The 19,232-nt window shown below is 49.5% G+C and overlaps 1 protein-coding gene across 6 annotated transcripts in view; it reads left to right on the plus strand.

Moving 5' to 3' along the window:
- SGMS2 (sphingomyelin synthase 2) overlaps nucleotides 1-19,232 on the plus strand; it is a 169,642-nt gene that overhangs the window by 124,125 nt on the left and 26,285 nt on the right. For all 6 annotated transcript variants that reach the window (XM_075349199.1, XM_075349208.1, XM_075349180.1 and 3 more), the window contains one exon: nucleotides 1,302-1,455. In XM_075349199.1, coding sequence (XP_075205314.1) covers nucleotides 1,302-1,455 — 154 coding nt within the window. The remainder of the gene's footprint in view (nucleotides 1-1,301; nucleotides 1,456-19,232) is intronic.

The following is a 19,232-nucleotide window of genomic DNA, read 5'->3' on the forward strand; positions in this document are numbered from 1 at the left end:
CTGTTCTTTTCTTGAGTCTAAGTTCAGTCGTTATCTGAATGTCTGACCGGGACCCACCACGGTTCTGCTCATCTTGATGTCTACTACTTGAATTTGATAAGTTGCCAACTTGAAATAAAAATAATATTCTGGCTGAAATGCGAAGACTTTGACAGACATTTGCTTGCATTACTAAGCACACAGTTGCATATTTGTAAATTGGGGCTAAATGGCATTTGTGGAGTGAGGGCACATTTTGACTATTAGATAACATTTTACTGAAAAAACTTATATAGAACACCAATTTTCAGTTCCTTCACAAGTCACTTCCACTACAGGCCTGTGCATGTGCAGATCAGGCAGAGCTCAGTCTGGGCACTCCTGCCCACTCATTTATTCAATGAAAGCACATGCACCTTAGAATTCTGCCTTTGGTTGGATTAAATGGAATTTGTCACCAGGATTTTGCCACCTAATATGAGAGCAGCATAATGTAGGGGCAGAGATCCTGATCCAAGTGATGTCACTTACTGGACTGCTTGCTGTAGTTGTGATTAAAATCACTGTTTAATCAGTAGTAGATTATTATTAGAGGACTACTTAGCATGCTGCCAGGTAGTCCAGCATATTCATGAGCTCTGTATAATTGCTGGATCTGCAGCAGAGAAAACATTGATTTTATCAAGATGACGACAAGCAGCTCAGTAAGTGACATATTGCTGGAATCAGGGTATCTGTCTCTGCATTATGCTGCTCTCAGGGTAGTAAAAACCTGGTGACAAATTCCCTTTAAAGGGGTCAGGATTAGGTATTATGTGCATGCCAATCCAGCTATACTGTGTAACCCTACCCCACCATTAGTCAATGGTGGGGCAGGGTTACACATTACAGCTAGATTGGCATGCACATTATACCTAATCCTGACCCCTTGCTTAGGTGTATACATTAAGCTGTCTATCTGGGGTGTGGGCAAAGTTATCCACAATTTAGCAATTTGAGCACTGCTACATTTACAATAGAGAAAGAAAGGATTTAAGCAAAACTACCCAAGCAGTAAAGTGAGTGCTCATCGCTGAATTCAGGATCTCAGCCACTGCATCGTGCTGCTCTCAGGTAACATGGCAAAACCTGCTGACAGATTCCCTTCAAGTGTCACCTAAAGGTGTTGATTTCTTCTCATCTGCTGCATTTCCTAATGTAATGTAGGTAGCCTCCGGCTGGGGCTATGTTGCCCTTCTTTGCTGCATTCTTTACTAGAGTTGTCGGTAGGCAGCATCCTTTCCTTATGTTCTGACATGTTTTTATATCTTTGTCATTGTTAGTTGAATGGAGACTCGTATGCAAAGTTACAAAGAATCCTTCGATTAATAACAGGAGGGGGATTGTCGATAACTGGATCTCACGTCTTATGTGGAGACTATCTGTATAGCGGCCATACTGTTATTCTGACTCTCACGTACCTCTTCATCAAAGAATGTAAGTAGTGGGCTTTACAATAAGGTATTGCCACCTATTTTACTTCAAAATACTGATTTCTCAAAAGAACAAAATTAAGTCTTATGTGGAATCTAGAGTAATCTTGGGAGCCATGTCACTATTGAGGCCTCAAATTTACTGTTGGTGGCAATAGTTCCATTTACATGGGTAATAATCAGTAAATGAGTATTTATAAGATATGGCAAAAACCGGTAACCCTCGCTTGTTGGCTTATTGAATTGTATATGCTGGCATGAATTTCATGGTTGTCAGCAGCACATTTTCTTGTAAAGCGGGGCTGTGCTGCTGACATATGCTGTATGACGACAGACCCACCATATTATCAACTGTTTTTCCACCATACAATTTTGGTAGGCCGTGTGAAAACTCGTTTGGGCAGAAATTGGGCCATTAATGGATTTTTTTATTTTTTTTTTATTCCTTGGCTACCAATAGCTAAATTAATCTGGTGCTTGGAATGGGCCTATGAGCTCCTAAGTTGTGTGCTACTTTGACCATGTCTGAAAAGAAAAGAAAAAAGTGAGCCGGAGTATGAGTTGGTGTATATGTATGTAACTTGTAAGCTCATCTTCACACTGGCCATAAGACATTAAAAAACCCAAACTGAAAATAATATAAACTTATACCCTGCTTTAACTAATTAAAAGCATAATGCATATAAGTAAACATAGGGTACTTGCTAAACGCTATTTTTGATCAAAAAAGCATAAAGCCATCCCACCGCGACAAGGTGTACCCAGTCGGGACAGTACCTACACTCTGTTGTTGACACATGATAAGGTTTTAATATTAGAGTGTAGGTACTGGCTAGATTGAGTACACCTTGTCGCGGTGGGATGGCTTTATGCTTTTTTGATCAAAAATAGTGTTTACAAAGTACTCTGCTTAGTTATATGCATTATGCTTTTAATTTATTACAGCGGGGTATATGTTTATATTATTTTCAGTTTTTGTTTTTTTGACCATGTCTGGTCTGTTTATTTGGAAAGGAGCTAGTACCTGGAGAACCCCTTCTTAAATACTGGATTCCCCTCTGTAAAATATATACCGTATTTTTCGCTTTATAAGACGCACCGGAATATAAGACGCACCCCAAACTTAGACATAAAAAAGGTAAAAAAAAGAAAAATGGGGTCCGTCTTATACTCCGGTGTTCTCTTACCGGAGGGGGGCAGCAGTGGTGGTGAAGCGGGGTCACAGGAGGCACAGGTTGTGCTGGCAGGCGCGGCAGGTCAGTGGCAGCGGGGTCCGTGGTTGCAGGTGCCGTGGTTGCAGGCGCGGTGGCGTCCGCGGTGGCAGGATCCGTGGGGTCCGTGGTGGCGGCAGCAGCCGTGGCGTGTGAGCCGTGCAGCAGGCCGGTGCAGTGAGTGTCCGCGGTCCCGGTTCAGTGGTGGCAGCGGCGGCGGCAACTGCTCAGTGGTGGCAGCGGCAGGGACTGCTCAGTGGTGGCAGCGGCAGGGACTGCTCAGTGGTGGCGTGTGTCCGCGGTCCCGGTTCAGTGGTGGCAGCGGCGGCGGCGGCTCAGTGGTGGGAGCGGCGGCAACTGCTCAGTGGTGGCAGCGGCAGGGACTGCTCAGTGGTGGCGTGTGTCCGCGGTCCCGGTTCAGTGGTGGCAGCGGCGGCTCAGTAGTGGGAGCGGCGGCGACGGCTCAGTGGTGGAGTGTGTCCGCGGTCCCGATTCAAGTAATGGCGCCCGGAGCGACGCATGCGCAGATGGAGCTCTCATCCAAGGGCTCCATCTGCGCACGCGCTGACTCCCGGAGCAGCGCGTGCGCAGATGGAGCTCTCATCCAAGAGCTCCACCGGCGCCATCATTTGAAAGTGGGACCGCGGACAACTGGTAAGCTGCACAGCCGCCCGCCCCGCATGCACAGAGTGGCAGCCAGCAGGCTGCCCGCCCACCCCGCGTACAAGCCGCCGGGTACCTGTGCTTGCGTGCGGTGGCAGCCGGGTACCCATGGCTGTGTGCGGGCGGCAGATGGGTGACTGTGTGAGGGCGGCAGCCGAGTACCTGCACGGGCACCCGACTGCCGCTCGCACACAGCACCCGGCTGCCGCCCGCACACAGCCATGGGTACCCGTCTGCCACCGCATGCAAGCACAGGTACCTGGCTGCCGACCCCACACAGCACCCGCTGCCGCCCGTACACAGCCACGGGTACCCGGCTGCCGCTGCATGCAAGTACAGGTACCCGGGCGCTTGCATGCAGCCACAGGCACCCGCCCGATCGCCTCAGACAGGACCCCCCCCCCCCCCCCGCTACCGCTTTATAAGACGCACCCCCCATTTTCCTCCCAAAATTTGGGGAGGAAAAGTGCGTCTTATAAAGCGAAAAATACGGTAAAACCCCCTCTCTTCCTGCACCGTCACCGTTTTCAGCGATGTTGGCACTGGGTCTACTGGTGCTCACATGACAATATCCTGCCACTTGGGTGCTGAAGCCAATAAGCTGCTGCTAATAGGCTGCAAAGCTCACACCTCCCAGGCTGTCCGAGCTTCACCCAAGGAAGTGCAAGCGCTGCAGCCCATTAGGGGCGGCTGATGGTCTGCAGTGCTCATGTTTTATAACATTGCCACATGAGCACCAGCGCTGGCATTGCTGGAATGTGAATACACCGTGTATAAGGAGTTGTCCAAGTTGAGGACTGCCTGTTTAATGTTTCGTTTGTGTCCACTGTCTAATTTTCGAACCAAATTTCTGCCAATAGCCAATTTACTATCTGTACAACTCTTACAGAAAATGTGTAAGATTTATTTACTCCATCCCACATCTGTGTCAGGTAGACGTATAGGCTATGTGCCCTCGGGGACAGTGTCCTGCGGCTATATCCGCAGGACATTCCACAGGAGCTCCCAGAAATCCGCAGCACAACTTTGTCTATTTTTATGCTGCGGATGTATTGCGGAATGTCCTGCGGATATGCTGCGGTCATTCTGCATTGAGGATACAGTACTATGGCTTGGACACTGCATCCTCAATGCAGAACAAGTGCTGTAGTGTTCGGGAGTTCATACTTACCTCCAGGGCTGTATTTTGCCTTCATGCTGCCCTAGGCACTTTAAGTGGTCGCGCCCCTTAGTGACAACGTAAAACTGAGTTTTCGCACCAGACATCTGTTTAAGGCAGATCTACTCTGTAGCACACTTTAAAAAGTATCAATAAGAAACGAACCCCCCCCCCCCCCCAATGGGGATCACCACAGGCACATCAAAACATAGCATGAGTATAAAATATTCCCACCACATCGTCCCCACTTATATACTGTGACTGTGACACTGCCCCTAATAAACACCACACTGCCCTCCCTTATAAACTACTGTATATGCACCACACCTTCCTCGATTATGAAATATGATCTGTACATTGTGAGGAGGGAGCAGCATGATGTGAGGACAATGTGCCATGCATGCTGCCCCCTCCTCACAATGTCCCATGCATGCTGCCCCCTCCTCACAATGTCCCATGCATGCTGCCCCCTCCTCACAATGTCCCATGCATGCTGCCTCCTCCTCACAATGTCCCATGAATGCTGCCCCCTCCTCACAATGTCCCTTGCATGCTGCCCCCTCCTCACAATGTCCCATGCATGCTGCCCCCTCCTCACAATGTCCCTTGCATGCTGCCCCCTTCTCACAATGTCCCATGCTTGCTGCCCCCTCCTCACAGTGTCCCATGCATGCTGCCCCCTCCTCACAATGTCCCATGCATGCTGCCCCCTCCTCACAATGTCCCATGCATGCTGCTCCCTCATCACAATGTCCCTTGCATGCTGCCCCCTCCTCACAATGTCCCTTGCATGCTGCCCCCTCCTCACAATATCCCATGCATGCTGCCCCCTCCTCACAATGTCCCATGCATGCTGCCCCCTCCTCACAATGACCCATGCATGCTTCCCCCTCCTCACAATGTCCCATGCATGCTGCTCTCTCCTCACAATGTCCCATGCATGCTGCCCCCTCTTCACAATGTCCCATGCATGCTGCTCCCTCCTCACAATGTCCCATGCATGCTGCCCCTCCTCACAATGTCCCATGCATGCTGCTCCCTCCTCACAATGTCCCATGAATGCTGCTCCCTCCTCACAATGTCTCATGCATGCTGCCCCCTCCTCACAATGTCTCATGTATGCTGCTCCCGCCTCACAATGTCCCATGCATGCTGCTCCCTCCTCACAATGTCCCATGCATGCTGCTCCCTCCTCACAATGCCCCATGCATGCTGCTCCCTCCTCACAATGCCCCATGCATGCTGCTCCCTCCTCACAATGTCCCATGCATGCTGCTCCTTCCTCACAATGTCCCATGCATGCTGCTCCCTCCTCACAATGTCTCATGCATGCTTCCCCCTCCTCACAATGTCCCATGCATGCTGCCCCCTCCTCAGTGTCCCATGCATGCTGCCCCCTTCTCACAATGTCCTATGCATGCTGTCCCTCTTCATGAGCTCCTAATGCTGCCTTCCTCTTTTCCATAATGAGACCTTCATGTTGCCCCACTCATGCTAAGACCACCACACTAACGCTTATGCTGAGACCCCCCCCACACACACTACCCCACTCTTGATATTGACTCCCCTACATTGCTCCACTCCATACTGATCCCACACATGCTGCCCCTTCTTCACAATGAGCTCCCAATGCTGCCCCCTCTTATTCTGAGTCCTTACACTCCCCCCACCCAATCGATTTTGTCATTGCACTATCCCTCATCCCTTGTCCTCTGTCTCTAGCATTAGCCCCTCTCTCCCACTCCCCCAGCATCAGCCTCTCTCCCCCCCAGCATCAGCCTCTATCTTCCCTCAGCATCAGCCTCTCTTCCCCAGTCTCAGCCTTTGCCTCCCCCCAGCCTCAGCCTGTCCCAGTCTCCGCCTCAGCCTCCCTCCAGCCTCCCTCCAGTCTCAGCCTCAGCCTCCCTCAAGTCTCAGCCTCAGCCTCCCTCCAGTCTCAGCCTCAGCCTCCCTCCAGCCTCCCCCCAGTCTCTGCCTCTGCCTCCCTCCAGCCTCCCCCCAGTCTCAGCCTCTGCCTCCCTCCAGTCTCTGCCTCTGCCTCCCTCCAGCCTCCCCCCAGTCTCTGCCTCTGCCTCCCTCCAGCCTCCCCCCAGTCTCAGCCTCTGCCTCCCTCCAGCCTCCCCCCAGTCTCTGCCTCTGCCTCCCCCCAGTCTCTGCCTCTGCCTCCCCCCAGTCTCTGCCTCTGCCTCCCTCCAGCCTCCCCCCAGTCTCTGCCTCCCCCCAGTCTCTGCCTCTGCCTCCCTCCAGCCTCCCCCCAGTCTCAGCCTCTGCCTCTCTCCAGCCTCCCCCCAGTCTCAGCCTCTGCCTCCCTCCAGCCTCCCCCCAGTCTCTGCCTCTGCCTCCCTCCAGCCTCCCCCCAGTCTCTGCCTCTGCCTCCCTCCAGCCTCCCCCAGTCTCTGCCTCTGCCTCCCTCCAGCCTCCCCACAGTCTCAGCCTCTGCCTCCCTCCAGCCTCCCCCCAGTCTCTGCCTCTGCCTCTCTCCAGCCTCCCCCCAGTCTCTGCCTCTGCCTCCCTCCAGCCTCCCCCCAGTCTCTGCCTCTCTCCAGCCTCCCCCCAGTCTCTGCCTCTGCCTCTCTCCAGCCTCCCCCCAGTCTCAGCCTCTGCCTCTCTCCAGCCTCCCCCAGTCTCAGCCTCTGTCTCCCTCCAGCCTCTTCCCAGTCTCTGCCTCTGCCTCCCTCCAGCCTCCCCCAGTCTCAGCCTCTGCCTCCCTCCAGCCTCCCCACAGTCTCAGCCTCTGCCTCTCTCCAGTCTCAGCCTCTGCCTCCCTCCAACCTCCCCCCAGTCTCAGCCTCTGCCTCTCTCCAGTCTCAGCCTCTGCCTCCCTCCAGCCTCCCCCCAGTCTCAGCCTCTGCCTCCCTCCAGTCTCAGCCTCTGCCTCCCTCCAGTCTCTGCCTCTGCCTCCCTCCAGTCTCTGCCTCCCTCCAGCCTCCCCCCAGTCTCTGCCTCCCTCCAGCCTCCCCCCAGTCTCTGCCTCTGCCTCCCTCCAGCCTCCCCCCAGTCTCTGCCTCTGCCTCCCTCCAGCCTCCCCCAGTCTCTGCCTCCCTCCAGCCTCCCCACAGTCTCAGCCTCTGCCTCCCTCCAGCCTCCCCCCAGTCTCTGCCTCTGCCTCTCTCCAGCCTCCCCCCAGTCTCTGCCTCTGCCTCCCTCCAGCCTCCCCCCAGTCTCTGCCTCTCTCCAGCCTCCCCCCAGTCTCTGCCTCTGCCTCTCTCCAGCCTCCCCCCAGTCTCAGCCTCTGCCTCTCTCCAGCCTCCCCCCAGTCTCAGCCTCTGTCTCCCTCCAGCCTCTTCCCAGTCTCTGCCTCTGCCTCCCTCCAGCCTCCCCCAGTCTCAGCCTCTGCCTCCCTCCAGCCTCCCCACAGTCTCAGCCTCTGCCTCTCTCCAGTCTCAGCCTCTGCCTCCCTCCAACCTCCCCCCAGTCTCAGCCTCTGCCTCTCTCCAGTCTCAGCCTCTGCCTCCCTCCAGCCTCCCCCCAGTCTCAGCCTCTGCCTCCCTCCAGTCTCAGCCTCTGCCTCCCTCCAGCCTCCCCCCAGTCTCAGCCTCTGCCTCCCCCCAGTCTCAGCCTCTGCCTCCCTCCAGTCTCTGCCTCTGCCTCCCTCCAGTCTCTGCCTCCCTCCAGCCTCCCCCCAGTCTCTGCCTCTGCCTTCCTCCAGCCTCCCCCCAGTCTCAGCCTCTGCCTCCCTCCAGCCTCCCCCCAGTCTCTGCCTCTGCCTCCCCCCAGTCTCAGCCTCTACCTCTCTCCAGCCTCCCCTCAGCCTCTGCCTCCCTCCAGCCTCCCCCCAGTCTCTGCCTCTGCCTCCCTCCAGCCTCCCCCAGTCTCAGCCTCTGCCTCCCCACAGTCTCAGCCTCTGCCTCCCTCCAGTCTCAGCCTCTGCCTCCCTCCAGCCTCTCCCCAGTCTCAGCCTCTGCCTCTCTCCAGTCTCAGCCTCTGCCTCCCTCCAGCCTCCCCCCAGTCTCAGCCTCTGCCTCCCTCCAGCCTCCCCCCAGTCTCAGCCTCTGCCTCCCTCCAGTATCTGCCTTTGCCGCCTCCCCCCCCCCCCCGCATGCACAGATCTCCGGTCTGCATTAGAGACACTCCCACGCTCCTTATGAATCCACTTACCTGCTCCAGTGCCCGCCGCCATCTTCCTGGCTCACGTGAGTATCCTCTTCTGACACCGGCTTCCATCACGGCGTCCTCCGCGGCGTCCTGCTGTGAGCTCTGCATGTGACGTCCACACAGCAGTGGATGCAGCACAGAGGAAGGAGCTGATTGGCGCGCACCTGTGACCCCGGAAGTGCAGGCGCCGGCAGTTCCGGGGTCAATCAGCTCCCTGTGCTCGGCGGCCACAAAAAAAAAAATGTAAAAAAAAAAAAAAAAAAATTTTTTTTTTTTTTTTTTTTTTTTGCTGCCAGAAGGTGCCGCCCCTCACAATCTGCCGCCCTAGGCACCGGACCACGGGTGCCTAATGGTAAATACGGCCCTGCTTACCTCCATCACACAGCACTTCACTTTCCAGCCATGTCTGTCAGCGTCTGCACTGTGCAGGAGAAGGTGGGCGGGCCTGAACTAGCTCAGGCTGTCACATGACCGGAGCTCGTGCAGGCCCCGCCCACCTCCTCCTTCCTGCTCCTGGCTCCACCACGCTCCTCTGCATCGGAGGAAAGTGACTCTGGTGTCTTCTATCAAGGCAGGTAAGTATAGGACCCTGCGGTGAAATCCGCAGGAATAATTCACATGCTGCAGATTTTTCTGCAGGGAAATTCGCATTATTTCTGCTGTGGAAAAAAAAAAGCAGCATGGGCACAGCACTCCCCAAATGCCCTAGAAATGGCTGGGGACTCGCTGTACTGCGGATTTTTCATGAAAAAATCGCGGCAAATTCCGCAAATTTTCCGCAGTGTGGGCGCATAGCCTAAGATGCCAGTGTGAGATGAACCAAGTCTATGAAGACTATTAACCAATTGATCACATCTTTCTGTGAGCAGGCATGGATTAGCACTGTATATTGCCGCAAAGTACAGTAAATCTGATGGATTACAGCTGGTCATCTAAGCCATATTTTATTGTGCAGAAAATGGATTTAAAATTAAGTCCCATTCCCCCAATATGTCCACCCTGGACACATGGCGGCAGGTGTAATCACTGATCTGTGGTGCACACATTAGCAGTCATGCCCTCGCTGGTACGGGTGCTAATGATCATGAGGCTGCAGTCATCTCAGGAATGATTGTATCTGATTTCTTTCAAAATGCTATTTCTAAAAACCAGAACACCATTTATGCAGCATCCTGTACCATTAGACGAGGATTAGCTTAAGAGCCAAGTCACTTATCACTGCTATGAAATTCAGGATGTTAAATGAGGTAATGATTTCTTTTTATAGGCATATGTTCTCAGGAAGATAGTGATGTCTTTGTGATTAGAACATTTTCTGTCTTTTTTTTTTTCTGTTTTTTGTTTTATTACATCATTGCTATATATTGCAAAGCAGCTTGTTACTGCACAAAAATCAAGGCCCACCTTTGGTAGGATGCCCGGTAAGGCTGTGTTCACACTTTGTGTTTTTGCAGCTTTTTTTCATGAGTTTTCTGCAAATTAAAAGCTGCTCTTTACTATAAGAAACTAATATTTCAGATATCCCCTGCACACGATACCCTTTTTCTTTCCTCACTGAAATGGAAAACTGCTGCGTTTTTTTAACCTTCGTCAGGCTGCATAATTTTACAACGTTAACAGCGACCCCTTATCTCGGAAGGGGTGGAGATATTTTGTTGAAATTTGGCCAATATTTTCTGGACCAAAACTGCAGAGATGTCACGAAATTTCAGCCCTCTACGGCTTTTGGGAAAAAAAAAAATGTATTGCAATTTTAAAACGGAATAGTTACAATTGTACCTATTCAGCCGGACAAAGGTTAAAGAAGCAGCGGGTCAATTCTTCCAGCGGTTATAAAAGCATTGAGGAAGTGCAGAAATGCAACCACTGTTTTTGCTGCTTTTGTGGTGAATAAATCTAACTTTATTAAACATGCACTGTGGAGAAATGACAAACCAAAAAAACGCAGCCAAAAAAGCGTCCAAACTTGCTTTTCATACGCTCCTTTTTTTACTGCTACCCTGTTTCCCCGAAAATAAGACACTGTCTTATATTTTTTTTGCCCTGAAAAAAGCACTATGTCTTATTTTCAGGGGGTGTCTTATTCTCGAGGAGACATGGTTGGGGGTAAGTTTACCCCCCACAAAAAGCAGACCCCCCCCATCCCAGGATCGTCATACTTACCAGCCTAGGGCGTCTGTATGGCTCCCAGATCCTTCTGTGGCCTCCCATCAGGTACGCTGCACACCTCCCCTGCGTCTGGCTGATATCAGATCTCACACACACATCAGATTTTTCACACACACACACCAGATCACACTCACCAGATCACACTCACTCACACACCCCACTTCTTCCCACCCACCCCACGATCCCAGCAGCTGTGCTGCACGCCGTGCTCCTCTGCCTCCTGTCGACACTCACAGATCCGATCGCTTACGTTCACACACAGTCACACATCAGACAGTATACACTCACACACACACCCCACTTCTCCCTGTGCCCTCCTGTGGGCGGTCCCAGCAGCTGTGCTGCACGCCGTGCTCCTCTGCCCCCTGCCGACACTCACAGATCCGATCGCTTACACTCACACACACTCACACATCAGAACACACTCACACATCAGACAGCATACACGCACACATCCGATCGCATACACGCACACACACACTGACGATATCGCACATACGCGCTCACACAATCACAACATCCGGAGATACCACATGCTTCCGGCCATGTGATCCTCCGGCAGGTCCTGGAAGGTCACTGCACGCACAGTATCGCCGCCGAGAAGCAAGCGATATCGCCGGAGTTTGTGAGTGTGTGGATGCGATCTGATGTGTGTGTGTGTGTGTGTGTGTGTGTGTGTGTGATCTGATGTGTGTGTGTGTGTGTGTGTGTGTGTGTTTTCCGCCGCTGCAGGACCTTGATGCGCTCACCTGCTCCCGGTTGGCATCTGGTGAGTATGACTGCGGGGTCTTCTTTCTTCTATCTTCTCTCTTCTGGGGGTGCCCGCTGCCTATAATGAAGTGTCCTGCAGTGTCTTTAACTCTTTCACCGCTGCAGGACACTTCATTATTGACCGCAGCTATGCCTTATTTTCAGGGGATGTCTTATATTAAAGCATCCCTGAAAACTCCTGCTATGTCTTATTTTCGGGGGACGTCTTATTTTCGGGGAAACATGGTGAGAGAACAGGTTTTGGCTGCAAAAAAACGCAACGTGTAAATAGAGCCTTAAGGTCACTTTACACACAGAGATAAATCTGCGGCAGTTCTGTGGTTGCAGTGAAATTGTGGACAATCAGTGGCAGGTATGTGGCTGTGTACAAATGGAACAATATGTCCATGATTTCACTGCAACCACAGATCTGCCAAAGATTTATCTCTGTGTGTAAAGTGGCCTTTAGACTGTCCGACACCCAATCTAGACTAGATACCACAAAAAAGGTTCACAAGCATGCTTAATGAAAGCCCGAGGGCTTCAGATTTTATGGGAGTTCCATCTGAGCTCACAATCTAAATTCCCTATCTGTATGTTTTTGGAGTGTGGGTGGAAACCGGAGAACTCCCGGAAAGACAGGGAGAACATACAAACTCCTTGCAGATGTTGTCATTGGTGGGATTTTAACCCAGGGCTCCAGGTTATAAAATCTCATCTGCACACTGCATCATTTTACTGCATTTGTGACTACAAAGATACACCCAAATACATGCATTTCCTTCTCCCAGCAAAGTATGAGATATCTATTTTGCTGTCTGCACTGTGCATCTTTTTTTTTTTTTTTTTTGGCTGCATTTTTGAAGGTACAGCCAAGATGCAGCATGTCAATTCTTTTTTTCGTTTTGTCCCTGTAGATCTCACTAGTGATGGGAGGACTGGCAGATGAATCCCCTGCTGACACAGGGTCAGTGGGGGATTGATCCTTGGTATCTGGCCAGATGCCGGTCCCCATATAAAGTCTATGGGGACCATAGTCTGGTGCAAAGGGGTAGGAGCAAGTGCTTCATACTCAGTCACCAGGCAGCTGTCACACTGCTCCTGCGGCCGCTCATTCACTTCCTGGGCCGCTCATTACCTTGATTGAACGTGCACTGCTTCCGCTGTCTGTGATTGGCTGCAGTCAGATACGCCCCCACCCTGAGTGACAGCGTGTCTGATGCTTCCATTCACAGACTCCGGTGGGCGGGTCTATATCATACATTAACATAAATTAAAATTTGGCATAGAGTCCCTCCATATTATGATACCCAGCAGAGATAAATCCACGGCTACAGGCTGCAGCCCCCACCCATGCGCTTTTTTTCGGGTGGGTACTGAAATAGGAGGAACTGTATGCGGCTTTTTATTTATTTATTTATTTTTTTTACATTATTTAAATAAATCATTTAAAAAAAAAAAAAACCGGCGTGTGGTCCCCACAATTTAATTTTTTTTTTTTTATAACTGAAATTTTTATTACATTTTTTTCAAAGCATACAAAGAAAAATAACATGGATATGCTCCACAAGCATGTGAGCGATTTAGTAGAAAACCATGTATCAGGATACATATCTTATTATCCATTAATATAAGAAAGAAAAGGACTATAACAAGACAAACATTACAATGCTAGACAAGAAGACAAGGGGAAAGGAGGTACAGAGAGTGTAGGTGAGTATATCGGATTTCCATAAAGACTGAACCACAATTTTAATATCCAGCCAAGATAAAGCCCGACAGCTGGGGGCTGGTATTCTCAGACTGGGGATTGGTTATTGGGCGCACCAAAGCCTAAAAATATCAGCCTGCAGCCGCCAGGTATTGCCATATCCATTAGATGCGACAGTCCCAGCTCTTTACCAGTCTCATCCCGATTGCCCTGGTGTGGTGGCAGTGGGGGGAAATAAGAAGTTAACGTCAGCCCACAGCTGCCCCCAAACCCTAGATTAGTAATGGGAGGCATCTGAGACCCCCCATTACTAATCTGTAAGTGAAAGTAAATAAACCCAAACACCCAAAAATCTATTCTTTGAAATAAAAGACAAAAAGAACCCCTTTTCGCCACTTTATTAACCCCAAAAACACCCTTGCAGGTGTGACGTATTCCACACGAGGTCCCATGACACTTCCAACAGTGCTACATCTGAATTCACACCGAGCAGCTATAGAACATAACCGCCTGCTGTGAGGTTCAGGCAGTTACTGAAGTGATCTACGCAATCATCAGTGACCGTGGGAACCTTTAGCTATGGTTGGCTAACCTGAGTGACATCACCGCTGATCGCGGCTCAGTCTCTGCCTGAACCTCACAGCAGCTAGTCCTGTTATATGGCGATCGCTGTGAACTTCAGATGTAGCAGAGCTGAATCGTCTTGTATCCTCATATGGATCGGACCTGCAGGGGTGTTTTGGGGGTTAATAAAGGGGTGAAAGAGGGTGCATTTTTGTCTTTAAAATAAAATATTATTTGGGGTGGTTGTGTTTATTTACTTTCACTTACAGATTAGCGATGGGGGTCTTATAGATGCCTCCCAAAACTAATCTAGGGCTTTGTGGGCTGCCATTAACTCCATATTACCCCGACTGCCACCACACCAGTGCAATGGAAAGAGCCGGGTCCAGCGCCAAAATTGGCACATCTTGTGGATGTGCCACTCCTGGGGCAGCTGCGGGCTGCTGTTGTTAGGCTGGAAAGGGCCAAATAATCATGGCCCTTCCCACCCTAATATCAGCCTCCAGTTGTCTGCTGTACCTTGGCTGGTTTTAGAAAAATGGCGGAGACCCCACGTCATTTATTTATTTATTTTTTTTTTACATACGGTAAATGAAATTGTTTAACCCCCTAGTGACGGAGCTAATTTTCACCTTAATGACCAGACCAAATTTTGCAATTCTGACCAGTGTCACTTCATGAGGTTATAACTCTGGAACGCTTCAACGGATCCCGGTGATTCTGAGATTGTTTTTTCGTCACATATTGGACTTCATGTTAGTACCAAATTTAGGACAATATTTTTTGCGTTTATTTATGAAAAAAATTGAATTTTGGCAAAAATTTTGAAAATTTAGCAATTTTCAACTTTTGAATTTTTATACCGTTAAACCAGAGATTTCTGTGACACAAAATAGTTAATAAATAACATTTCCCACTTGTCTACTTGACATCAGCACAATTTTGGAAACAAAATTTTTTTTTTGTTAGGAAGTTAGAAGAGTTCAAAGTTTATCAGCGCTTTCTCATTTTTACATCAAAATTTACAAAACCATTTTTTTAGGGACCACATCACATTTGATGTGACTTCGATAGGCCTAGATGACAGAAAATACCCAAAAGTGACACCATTCTAAAAACTGCACCCCCCAAAGTACTCAAAACCACATTCAAGAAGTTTATTAACCCTTCAGGTGCTTCACATGAACAAAAGCAATGTGGAATGAAAAAAAGCAAAAATTAAATTTTACCTAAAAATGTTGCTCTAACCCAAATGTATTCACTTTTAGAAAAAATAACACAACAAAATGGACCCCAAAACTTGTTCCCCACTTTCTTATGAGCGCACCGATACCCCACATGTGGTCAGAAACCTCTGTTTGGACAAATGGGAGGGCTCGGAACAGAAGGAGCAATATTTGAATTTTGGAAAGCAAATTTGGCTGAAATAGATTGTGGGCACCATGTTGCATTTACAGGTCCGTTAAGGTACCTAAACAGAAGAAACCCCTCACAAGTGACGCCATTTTGGAAACTAGACCCCTCAAGGCTTCTATGTAGGGGTATAGTGAGCATTTTGGATCCACAGGTATTTAACAGATTTTGTTAACGTTACGTTGTCATATTGAAAATTTTAATTTTCTCAAAAATGTTGCTTTAGCATCAATTTTCTCACTTTTTCAAGAGGTAATTCCAAAAATTTGACCAAGGTTTGTTACCCACTTTTTTATGAGCGCGGTGATACCTCACATGTGGTCTGAAACCTTTGTTTGGACAAATGGGAGGGCTTGGAACGGAAGGAACAATATTTGAATTTTGGAAAGGAAATTTGGCTGAAAAAGATTGCGGGCACCATGTCGCATTTGGAGGTCCCCTAAGGTACCTAAACAGCAGAAACCCCGCACAAGTGACCCCATTTTGGAAACTAGGCCCCTCAAGGAATTTATCTAGATGTTTGGTGAGTACGCTGAACCCCCAGTTGCTTCACAGAATTTTATAACGTTGAGCCATGAAAATAAAAAAATAAAATTTTACCACAAAATTGTTATTTCAACCAGGTAGCTTTTTTTTCACAAGGGTAACAGGAAAAAAAATCACCATGAAATTTATTGTGCAATTTCTTCTGAGTTTGGCGATACCTTATATGTGGTGGAAATCAACTGTTTGGGTACACGGCGGGGCTCGGAAGGGAAGGAGTGCCATTTGACTGCAAAATTGTCTGGAATCAATAGCGGACGCTATGTTGCATTTGGAGAGCCCCTGAGGGGCCTATACAGTGAAGCTCCCCAACATGTGGCCCCATTTTGGAAAATAGACCCCTGAAGGAATTTATCTAGATGTTTGGTGAGTATCCTGAACCCTCAGGTGCTTCACAGAAGTTTAGAATGTTGAGCTGTGAAAATAAAAAAATACATTTTTACTACAAAATTGTTACTTCAACCAGATAGGTTTTTTTTTTTTTTTTTTTTTTTTACAAGTGTAAAAGGAAAAAATTCAGCATAAGATTTATTGTGCAATTTCTCCTGAGTATGCTGATACCTTGTGTGATGAAAATCAACTGTTTGGGTGCACAGCAGGGCTCAGAAGGGAAGGAGCGCCATTTGACTGCACAATTGGCCGGAATCATTAGCGGACGCTATGTTGCATTTGGAAAGCCCCTAAGGTGCCTAAACAGTGGAGGTCCCCCACAAGTGACCCCATTCTGGAAACAAGACACCTCAAGGCTTTTATCTAGGTGTATAGTGAGCAGTTTGAATCCAAGAGTACTTCACAGAATTTGATAAGCTTAGGTTGCCATATTGATAATTTTCATTTTTTTTAACAAAAATGTTGCTTTAGCATCATATTTCTTACGTTTTCAAGAGGCAACAACAAACCGTGGACCCAACAGGTTGTTATCCAATGTCTTATGAGCACAGGGATACCCCACATGTGGCCAAAAACCTCTGTTTGGATAAATGGGAGGGCTTGGAATGGAAGGAGCACCATTTGAATTCTTGAAAAGTTGAAATAAATTGCGGGCACCATGTCACATTTGCAGGGCCCCTTGGGTACCTATACAGCAGAAGCCCCCACAAGTGACCCCATTTTGGAAACTGGATTTTATTAAGGAGTATAGTAAGCATTTTGAATCCACAGGTACTTCACAAAAATGTTGCTGTAGCAACAAATTTCTCACTTTTAGGCTATGTGGCCATGATCCAGCGACACGGCGTCTAGTACAGTGTCAGCCTTCCTGCAGAGATGTGAGTGTTGTCCACGGGAGAACGCAGCTGCCCACGTTTGGGTTCAGGCTGCTGTGGAGCTCTATGCTACCTGCAGAGAACACTCTTGTCTCCGCAGCATATATTTACATGCTGAGGCTCGGGAAGCTGTGCCACAGGTCAGTGTATGCTGTGGAGAAGAGAAGCACAGTGGGTATGGGATTTCTAAAAATCCTTCCACTGTGCTTCTACTGCACAACGCAGCATTATGAACGCAGGGAAAACACTGCGCCCAAAACGCTGCAAACCCTGATCATGGGCGCACAGCCTAAAATGCTACAATGGATGAATGGATAGATGTCAAACAAATATAACGTCCCACCCCCTGCATATTCTAAGCTGGCGCCCTTTAGTGCCTTTCATGTGGCACTAAAGGGTGCCTAGCCTTGTATTTAGCCCCCCAAAAAATTAATAATGAAAATAAACGACGTGGGGTCCCCCCTATTTTTGATAGCCAGCTAGGGTAAAGCAGACAGCTCTAGCCTGCAAACCACAGCTGACAGCTTCACCTTGGCTGGTGATCAATTTGGAGGGCTCCCCAGGCGTTTTTTTTAAAAAAAAAAAAAAACAAACAAACGTGCGGTCCCCCCCAAATTAGATCACCAGCCAAGGTGAAGTGGACAGCTGGGGTCTGGTATTCTCAGGGTGGAAAGAGCCATGGTTATTGAACTCTTCCCAGCCTAAAAATAGCAGTCCGCAGCCGCCCCAGAAGTGGTGCATCCATTAGATGCGCCAATCCTGGCGCTTCGCCCCAGCTCATCCCGCGCCCTGGTGCGGTGGCAAACTGGGTAATATACGGGGTTGATACCAGATGTAATGTCACCTGGCATCAAGCCCTGGGGTTAGTGATGTCACGGCATCTAAACAGATACCCGACATCACTAACCCAGTCAGTAATAGAAAAAAATAAAGGAAAAAAAAAATTTATTTGAAAAAAAAAAACCCTCCCCGAAACATTCCCTCGTTCACCAATTTATTGAAAATAAACAAATTCCGGTCGCTGTAATCCATTTTGGAGGTCCCTCGACGACTCTGGACCTTCTAGAATATGGGGGGCACGTTCAGGGAATGTATCCCCCATTTTCTGGAAGAGCAAGCTCTCCATGAGCAGTGTGGGTGCAGTAATCTGAGAATACTGCACTCACACTGCCCCGGTCCAACCTAGGGCAGAGTGACCTGCAGTAACCTCATTCCAGAATATGAGGGGCACGCTCACAGAACGTACCCCCCATTTTCTAGAACAGCAGGCTCTCCATGTGAGGAGTGTGGCTGCAGATTACTGCACTCACTCTCCCCCGGTGCAGCAGCGAGGTCGGGCGTCCCTGCTTGCAAGGATCCAGCTGACAGCCGCTGTCTGCACATGCGCCGCAAGCTTTCCAGAAGGAGGCGGAGTGATCACGGGGACAGAGCAGAAGCCAGGTAACGGGGAAGACCGGGGGCTGACGGGGTGAGACCTGGTGACAACTTTTCTGTCACATGTGACGTGTCACATGCGGCAGAAAGAGCAGGATGCATGCTCCGGAGGGGGGAAGGGGGAGCGCTCTGGAGAACCGGAGGGGGCTCCGGGGGACCAGAAGGCTCCGGTGTACCGGAGGAGGGGTCAGGGAGAGGACATTTCCCTGCGATCTGAAATGTTTGATCATTTCAGATCAGAGGGAAATGAATGCAGAGCCGGCGGCGGCGGCAGTTTTCTGTGCGCTTCGGCGCCATTTTGACTGTTCCAGAGGGGGGGTAGAGGTGGGGGGGGACTCTCCGGTACCGGGGACTTTGGGGGCACTAGGGGTTTAGATTTCTTTCTCATCTGACATGTTTGGTCACGTCAGATGAAAAAGAAATCAGTTTTACTGGCCATTTCTTTTTTTTTTTTTTATGTGATCGTCCGTATACGGTGTATACTGGCGATCACATTATCGGGGTCCAAAAAAAAACACCCCGATTCATAATCTGGGGGGGTCTCAGCTACCCCCGGTAGCTGAAACCCCCGAAATTTTCGGTCGCTGGGGGGCGCTACAGGCTTTTTTCGGCCCGACACTTTAAAGCGACGGAACAGAATAAGTACCCTGTTTTGCCGCCACTTTAAGTCGTACGGCCGTCGTTATGAGGTTAAAAAAAAAAAAAAAAAAGCATGGGATCCCCTCTGTTTTTTCATAACCAGCCAAGGTACAGCAGACAGCTGAGGGTTGCAGGCCGCAGCTGCTGCTGTTTTTGTGCTGGATG

The sequence above is a fragment of the Anomaloglossus baeobatrachus genome, chromosome 1, assembly GCF_048569485.1.
Source record: "Anomaloglossus baeobatrachus isolate aAnoBae1 chromosome 1, aAnoBae1.hap1, whole genome shotgun sequence".
NCBI classification, from domain to species: Eukaryota; Metazoa; Chordata; class Amphibia; order Anura; family Aromobatidae; genus Anomaloglossus; species Anomaloglossus baeobatrachus.